Genomic DNA, 9,263 nt, shown 5'->3' with positions numbered 1-9,263 from the left:
GTATTCTACCAGAAAAAGAGGTTTACATAACTACTAAAAAAGAATAACAACACTTTTTTTATGAAAACTCGAGGCGCCTACCTGGCAAATAGTGGACACATTATGTGTTGAACATTTTCAAATCGATCGCTCCATTAATTTTTATACACTATGTAAAATTATGCTATTCTCTAATCACCATTTAAAAGCAGGATAGAAGCCATTTAAAAGCAGGATTATTGCTCTATTTCTTCTTATATTGCTAAATATCTAGTGCAATGTGTCGCCAAGACGCTTCAAATCTGTATCCCATTCTAAAATGTACTCGAGCGCGCGAATCACAGCAAAGCATCCACCCAACGCCAAGTGCTCCTTCAATTAGAGCCCGTGTACCTCGTTTCACTCGTTTTTCACGCAGCGCTCCAATATCGCTACCATCATCTGCAGGAGACCACCGGACAGATCTCCTCCTCCAGTATGCGACAGGATTCATTTGAGCTTGAGCTTGAGATCCACAATAGAACCAGCGAGATGGTGCATCTGTTTCAGTCACATTCCATGACCGGTGACGCGGTAACTCCTCGTCGGCTCCTGCACTACGCTAAAACATTTGCTCCAGAAATGCGCTCCAGAGCCCCTCCTTTGGCTGCACTCTAACCCTACGCGAAAGTACAAAGCGCCAAAGAGAGAAAGATTCAAGCGAGAGAGAGAGAGAATGGTTTAGCTTTTCATCGCTTCCCCAACATCTCATTCCTTGTAGCATATTTTCTGCCACCAGCCCAAAAAGTCGCAGCCGATTATCTCTCCGTGCTTGTAACGATTGCGGGCCTCTTTTTTTAATAAATTTCACTCCACGCTGCAAAATCTGCCGCTGACATTTAATATGCACCAATAATTTATCGGATTTCATACTTCTTCTGGTGCTGGCTGGCGCCCGTTGTCGGTGTGCATCCGATCCTTGGGGAGCTCAGGGGCATTGGAAAATGTTCTGCAAGAAAAATTACCCACCACCAAGCCGTACGCCTTTTCCTCAGGGGAAAATGGAGAGCCACTTTCCGACAAGTGTGCAGAACGCTTTTTGTGGGGGAAATGCAAGAGAACCGCCCCGGTAACGAATGGATGGGAATTCATTTGAAATCTTTCTGCCATCATCATGGCCGCACCACTTGGAGATCGAGAAGGAAAATTTGATTTTTTTTTTTCACATGCAAAGAACGCGACATTTTCCAGGAAGGATCGAGACAATCGAGTTCTAAAAGCCCTCTCTGCAAGGGGCTACGCTAATGCGCCAAAGGAGTTCGCGATATTGGCAATCGTGACTCATTGGCGTGACATTTGGCATGGAATGAAGCAGCAATGTGCCAATCAATGTTGATCGATGCAGCTTCTGTTAGATGAATTGGAGAAAACCAGAAAAAAACATCAAAGCAATACAAAGAATCACACTTTTCACATATTACTGAGGGTGCAACACAACCGCAATTATATAACCGCGAGCGGTAGGATGAACATTACCAACTAAAGAACGGTGTAAACCACCAAAAGCAGCGTTAATTTGAATAGGATAAATCTGGTGCAATGCAAATGGAAACTGTAATTTTTCATTTCTCATCGCGACATTTTAATGATGTCCTGGATAGGATACCGATTCAAAACGTATTCTTTCGGACACTTTTCTCCTCCGAAATCCATTCTGTTTCAAAGCATTTTACTGAGCCTGTTGACTCTGATGTTTTTCCTAGTGAGCGACAATCTGGTTTGCATTTCATACTCGCTGCAATTGTGCATTAATGTTTTATTTAAAGTTTTGAAATATTTTGTTCATTATTTACCAGTCAAGAATTTACTTCATGCGACACCAATTTTAACTCAACGGGCAGTTTTTAACATCCAAGATGATCGTTTAAAAACACTTTTAAAAGTCACATTTACTAGAATGTTTCTAATCGCTCCTCATTAACATAGCACTTTCAACAGCATTAAAAGATACATTTGCTGGTAAATTTGATAAGGCTATTTTTATATGGAAAATGGAAAACAATTTTCCTAAGCTATATTTCAAAACATAAAAGCTTTAGAACATTTTACATAGTACCTTTGTTGATTGCATTGTTTCTTATGTTAGGTGAGCGAACTTTGTTACAATATTATTACTTTTACTATTCTTCATTTGCTATTAAACAGACATATTTCAATTCATATGCTTTGATTTTCCTTCTAAATAAGAATATTTCCTCTATGATTCATTTAAAACGATAATACTTGGCATCCGATACGGATAAGGAGCTACGCCTACATGAAACATGTACAGCTTCGTGCACTCTCCGGTCATTCACTTCCAGCAACTCGCTCACTCGCTTTGTCACGCCGTATGTTATCACCCCGATTAGCATACATGCTTGATGGGAGTTTCCCTGATTTTCTGAACGGGGAAACGAGGATAATTTCCCAACTCTCCCGAAAGCGCTTGGTGAAATTAAAATAATTTTTAACTCCTTTCACTCACGGACCCACGGACCCCGACGCTCGGACCCATTCGGACCGGGAAACTTTTCGGTTCCTACATTTGTCAGCACAGACAGGACAGACACGAGCGCGCGAGCCGACCTAAGCTAATGTTATTCCTGGCACATGATTCGAATTAAATCCTGTAAAACCCGCTCGCAACATTCGGCTCATTGAAAAGCCGAAGGCGCATAATTTATGTCCAGTCGTTTGAGGACGTTCCATTTTTCCACGAGCACTCTCTCCCCGCAAGCCCATTGGAAACTTTCTAGCCTTTTTATTTACCTTTTTTCCACTCTGCGCCACTCCCACACGCAAAAAGCCCTCTACCGAACCGATTGTGGAAAAGGACCACCATCACCGTTGACCATTTCGTCCTGCTTAAACCTTAATTTCCACCCCCCCCCCCTCCAAAATGTTCGCGGCCTCACAGGACCGGTTAGTGCCGGCTGGAGTGGAGTGGGACCATTTTCGCCATTTGAAGTTGAATGCGAAAAAAAAACTCGCAAAAAGAGGACACGATGTTTTAGTGTGGCTTGTGTGGAAAGTACAATCTATCTCCGATGTGGCGGCTCCAGGCCGAGCTATCCGAACGCTTCGAAGCAATCTCCACCCCACGAGAGGGTCCTCGCGTATGTGAGTGAGGGAATGTAGAGCAAAGTGTCTGCTGGCGGTGGTCCCTCCGCCCCAACAGAATGTGGCGTTTTGTTAGTTCTGCGGTCGCCGTCGTCGTCGCCGGCCACTTGGACTTCACACGCCGGTAATCCGGATTCTCCGGACGAGAACATGATGGAACATTCACAGCCACAAACGCGCACACACATGCCATGCCTGAGCCACTGGAAAAGGCCCGACAGCAATTTAGGATGTTCTGGCCAACGAGCCGGTGACTGTGACACACGCCGGGCTGAGCTGAGTGAGATGAACATTGAAAAACTTTGGTCCTGACTCCTGCCACACCACTCGCCATGTCCTGTGAAAGCCTCCAGGGGGCGCTCCTTGTTGGCCTCCCAGGCCGACTAGATTCTCGGTAGCTAACAAGCTTGCTTGCGGGGAGACTTTCGTTGCTAACCTTCTCGCTCTTCAGGACTGGCACTTCAGGTCTTATCGCACCGGCCAACTGGCCTCCAAGTGGACTGGACTTCCGGTCTGGAGACGAGAAAGGAAGGTGCCGAAGGGGAGTGACCGTTCCCTTTGCAGTGTGATTAGTGTTGAGGAGGAGGAGAAGGAGGAGGATGTACTATCATTTCGACGGGCCTACCTAGCAACGGTACCGACCACCACCACCACCACCACCAAGTGGTTCTTAATATCGTAAAATCTAACTTTAGCACAAAGGGACAGTGAGGGAGTGAGTGAGTGAGGGACCAGATTTAGCAGCCAGCGCACCCACACACTCCGAGAGAGAGACTCAGGAAGTGTCAAACCTAACCGGACCGGTCTTTACTCCCCCATCCCCTTGGATTCGCCCACAGAAAGACAAACTTGTCGTCCACATCGTGCCGGTTGTCGCCATCGTCAGTCACACAAGCACGCTATGCACGCATGGGAAAAGTCTTCAACTTTCCGAACCGGATTGCCGAGGTCGTCGAGAAGGTCCAGGGTGTTTGCAGGTTCGCAGGCTAAACAACGAAAGGAAAAACAAAACCCCTTACCTCAGAGAATTGCTTGAGAATCCTAGTGTGCTGTGCATCTACCGAAAAACGATATTGTCTCCCAAAAACCGACCCGTTGCGTTAGATACTGATCGCCGTACGACGTCGTCGCTGGTGACTAGCCGCAGGCCGAAAACGTTTGCTCGAACATCAAACGGTGCGTCTTTGGTAGACGCACCAGACCAGACCGGGGGGCTGTCGAGGCTGAGACTTCCGCAACGAACGATGCGCCATGTCTGCGATGACTAGACGATGGCGCCTCCGTCAAACCTCAAACCCTCTGTTTTTGGGGGGGTCTGCTGCGATGGTGTTGGGAGTTCCATCTTCCATTAAAGAGGAGCCTGGTGGTGGTGCTAGTGGGACCGCTAAACCCCGTTGGTTTGTTGCCATTCAAATGGTTCCAAACGGGGAGTTGTTGCGTCTCATCCCAACCAAGGTACCTGGTACTTCTGATGGAATGCTCTTCGGATTCTGTTTATGTTGTGAAAAATTCATTAAAAACCAACTCCGGAACAAAGTGAGAAGTGGTCGGTCGGTAGTGGGCCCGGATTTGATGGGAATGGGCGAGCAAAGCCACAACCACACCACAAACTCCCTATTGTGTGGTTTTTGGAGTATTAATTCAACAAACAGCCCATCGACAGCGGGACAGCGAGAGGATAGAAGAGAGAGAGAGAGAGAGTGGAAGAGACCTCATGCAAGTAACATGAAATCGATATCCTCGGCTAGAATTACACAGGGACGAACGGACGGACGGAGAAAGAGGGTTACATCTGCTGTCTGCAAAGCTTCGGGGGAATCAATCAGGATTACAAACATCCATACCAGCGGGAAAACGGGAAATGGACCTTTTCCACCCTCGTAAGTGCTCCACGCCATTCAAACGCACTCCAAATCACATTCGACGCAACAGGCTGAGGCTGCACTGAGCGCATAATTCGACACCCCGTAGACCCCGACGGTTCCACGTGCATCCGCGCGTAAATTGAACTCGCAAAGGCTTCAAATTTAGTGCAATCCCTGTGTCGGATTTATACGCCACGTTGAACCGTATCACGTGGGTGGGGGGGGGGGGGGGCTTCTTCTAAATAATCGCACCGTTTGCGCGAGGATCCGGCACTAGATTTAGTTCCGCTCGGTAAATAAGTCCGGCCATGCCGCACGGTCCTGTACTGTGCGCACGGTGGTACTCGTACTCGATGCACGCATTCCGGTGCATCCGGTGTTTCCGGTGACGTTTAGCAGCCGCAGCCAGTTCGATTTGCAGTGCGCAGTCGGCACAAAACCGCCGCTAATCATGTCAAAGTGCTGTGCTCCAGGGCCGCCGGCACATTGGAGCGGAAGTCATTAAAAAATGGAGTGCACGATCCCGCAAGACCACGCACACAATGGTTGGGTATCGGCTTTCAAACACTACTGCTCGGTGGTACTTAAAATGCGCTGCAAGGACTTCATCGAAGAGTAGGGATATTTGGTATTCGATTTCTACTCCCAACCGGTTGATGGAGATAAACTCACTTTTGCTCCTTAAACGCGCTGGTTAACAATGCGAGTCAAATGTTTGTCTGCCTATAATGGTCTATTTGAATTTGTAGGAAAAGCAGCGCCTCTAATGGACACCCAGGAGTGGACCAATCGATTGTTGGTGACCATCTGTATGGCCGCTGCTCCAATCGATCCGCGAACCGAACCGCAAAACCAAATGTGCGAGCTAGAGCATGGCCGGCTGGTACGTATTTATTGAATAGGACGCACACTCTGAACGCTCTTAATGCTCCCTAGCTCACCGGAGGTCAGACGAAACGGATGGAATTCTCGCGTGAACTTCCGGATGGCAAAGTGCCACCATATCCATATCACATACTCCGCACGCACGCAGCAGCTCAGCGCGATGCGAACGGACTGAACTGCGAGTCTCTGTTTTATTTATCAACAAATAACAAACAATTTCCCAGCCGCACACACATGAACTTGGTCGCACTCGGCGCTCCTGTGGTCCCTGGGTGAAAAGGGCGGGCCATAATTACGCACCCGGATGAGTGTGGTGTGTTCCAAGGGGAGGGAGAAGCAGCCGCAAGCGGAGTAGTTTATGTTTGCAAGTGAATGCATTAAATGCCACGAAAGTGGCACCAAATTGACCCGCCATTTAATGCGCGCTCTCTCTCTCGTGGGATCAAGTGTCTGGCGGGTGGTCTGCTCTGCGAGCTGCCCTCACGGTTTCCACGGTTAATGGTTTGCTGGAACAACGAGCCTAGAATGGGAGGCTGTAGCAATTCTCGACTCTGTATTTCGCGTGCTGCCTGTATTGACTACCGATAAAATACTTTACGCTGTTCAGGGAAGCAACAGTTCTGCAATCGAATATCGAACAAAAGTTACTCGTAAAACGTTGTTTCAAGTGGCGCGCTGATCGCTTCATACACCAATCGATCAGCGTTATCTCGCGTAAAACGCTCCCCGCAATGCTTGAATGTTTCATTGTTCTTGCCCGACATAACAACGACAATCGCACAACATCCTCCACCCACTAATGGCGCCAACAACAACAAGTGCGGTGTCATGGAGTGCTTGCGGCGCGGGCGTGTTCACGCCATGCACCTGAATGGGAAATTGATTTAATTGAACAAAATGGCAATTATGTATGCGCTCACATCAAACTGCCTAATGTCGTGCAACGCACTCAGGCTCATAGCTAACGATGTGTCGATGAATGAGTGTTCCCACGTAATTGGCGCTTTTCAGTGGCTGGAATGCATTGCTCTTTTATGGGGCTTCCTTTTTCTTCTTTTTTGTAGCCGCGTGGACAGGAAGTAAGCAGTTATTCAATCATAGCTTGGTGTTGGCGGTTTTACAGCTCACTAAACAATAAAAGAAAAACGGGATTGTCTGTATAGATAGATTTATTGCCATTTTATGTTATGAATGATACAACAGAAGAACGCGACAGAAAGACTCTCAGACTCTCAAGAATCCACCAATTTTCTGTGTTTTTCCGACTTCATTATTAATGGTTAATCATGAATCATAGTTTATTCATCAATAGAAGGCCCGTTATTGCTACAAATGAATGTAACCATCGTTGACAATATCGTGGCTGAATCACGTGCCGCGACCGTTGGTGTACGATTTTCGCGGGCAATTTAAAATCAATCCGCAGTTTGTCCGAAAAATTCGAGCTGGTTTTCGAGCACTCGATCAAATCGATAAGAGTGAGCGAGATGTCCGAGAAAGAGACGGGAAATCGACAAAAACTGACAGAAAAACGAAACTGAACGTCAAATGAACAACAACAAAAAAACAACAACAACGATTTGATAACACGAGGGCCGCCGGTTAAAAAACCCAACAAAATGCCGATTATTCTACGTAAAGTAAGCCGCTCTGCCTTCCAAGTGCAACATGTGACGAAAAGTAAGTTCCACCGCAATCAAAATCACCAGTCCACTCATCCCCGCACGTGCTCTTTTCAGAACATTTTTCCCTCTCGTCGCGAGTCTCAACAAAGGCCAGCGATCTGTTCTCGGAGGAGCAAACCCGGCAACGCGAACGGGTTGGCCGCATCGAGAAGATCGAAGTCCGGTACCTTGGACTACCACACGACACGACACTCGTGATGAACCGGGAACTCTCCACACCGTACGATTGTGCCAGACGTAAGGCAGTGGGAACACCAACCATTCCACCGATCATCGCGATCACTCTCTGTGTTTCATCTTTTACAGACATCGGTGAAAAGTATTGCCGCCAATCGGCACTAGCCCTGCTGGATAACAAGACACCGTGGGATATGCGACGACCTCTGCGTGACTCCTGCACGTTGCAGCTACTTAACTTCACTTCGCCGGAACCGCACATCGCCAACAAAGTGTTCTGGAGATCGTGCTCCTTCCTGCTCGGTGCTGTGCTACAAAACAGCTTTAAACCGACCGCCGGACTTCACCTTCACAGCTTCCCTACACCAAACAGTCAGTAGCGGAGGCCTTTTGTTGAGCCAGGGCAGATGATTGTTGTAATCATTTGGATTCTTCTCCTTTGCAGTAAAATCTGGCAGCTTCGTGCATGATATCGTGCTGGGCCAAGAGCACTGGAACCCTACCGTACCGGAGCTGCGTGCCCTTTCGATCGAAATGATTAAACTCTCGCAAAAGGATCTTCCGATCGAGCGGCTCGATGTGGACAGTGAGCTGGCGATCGAAATGTTCCACAATAATCCCTTCAAACGCGACCAGATACCGAGTGTGGCGAGTAAGAACAATGGTCAGGTCACGGTGTACCGAGTCGGGGACCACGTAGACATCAGTAAGGGACCGATGATGGGGTCAACGGGACTGCTCGGTCGATGCACGATCTCTGCGGCTCATCCGATCAAGGAAGCAAACGAGGATGGTAAATACTTCTACCGGATGCAGGGTGTAGCGTTACCGTCGGCGTTGCGCATTCATCACTTTGCGTACGCCATCATGGAGAACCGTTCCCGGAAGCTGGTAAGTGAACTGCTGCTGCTTTGTATTTGTGCTTTGAACTCAGTTTGAACCCAACTTTCTTTTTCCAGAACTCTGCCAAGCTGCCTAATGAACCTTTCGAGGATGCAGTTGCGGAACAAGTGGCGTAATCCCATATGATCACTATCATGGAATAAGTGTATCAATAGTCTAATAAACTTTGTGTAAGTTGTTAAAAGAAATATCCTTCGTTTTACATACAATTTCATTACCATCACTCCGCCTCAATCTGTTGAAAGTAAAGTATGTTACACTACTTTCTGTTATGTTAAAGTCAAGCAAAGAATACCCTGAATAAATTTGTCAGATTTTAGTGCAAATGAAGATTTTAAGACGATAACGTTATCGCATCTTAACAGATTTTCCTACAATTATTTGAGTTATGTATTGCCCAAAAACGCATCTTTTAAGCAGGTTTCGATCAACATTTTCAACTAAATCTCTTCGGACTTGGTGGGTGCAAATTGAAACAGTGTCATAAAACGTTTGAACTAAATTGTGGATCGTTAGTTTTGAAAAATATACATTTTACTTAAGTGACACCTATTCTGGGACAGTATATGCAATCGAATCATGCATTTCAGAATTTTCAGAGGGCACTTCTGGAACATTAGAGAGCTTG

General features: G+C 47.0%; 1 protein-coding gene across 1 annotated transcript; it reads left to right on the top strand.

The window, feature by feature from the left end:
- The first annotated feature begins 7,435 nt into the window (after positions 1–7,435).
- LOC126574293 (39S ribosomal protein L39, mitochondrial-like) lies at positions 7,436–9,263 on the top strand. Its single transcript, XM_050234414.1, has 5 exons — positions 7,436–7,550; positions 7,610–7,792; positions 7,862–8,104; positions 8,178–8,623; positions 8,692–9,263. Exons 1-5 carry the CDS (start codon positions 7,490–7,492, stop codon positions 8,749–8,751), a joined length of 993 nt encoding a protein of 330 aa, XP_050090371.1. The 5' UTR covers positions 7,436–7,489; the 3' UTR covers positions 8,752–9,263.

The sequence above is a fragment of the Anopheles aquasalis genome, chromosome 3 (assembly GCF_943734665.1).
Source record: "Anopheles aquasalis chromosome 3, idAnoAquaMG_Q_19, whole genome shotgun sequence".
Lineage (NCBI taxonomy): Eukaryota > Metazoa > Arthropoda > Insecta > Diptera > Culicidae > Anopheles > Anopheles aquasalis.
Note: the sequence above shows the minus strand (reverse complement) of the source record. Positions and strands in the feature narration are given on the sequence as shown.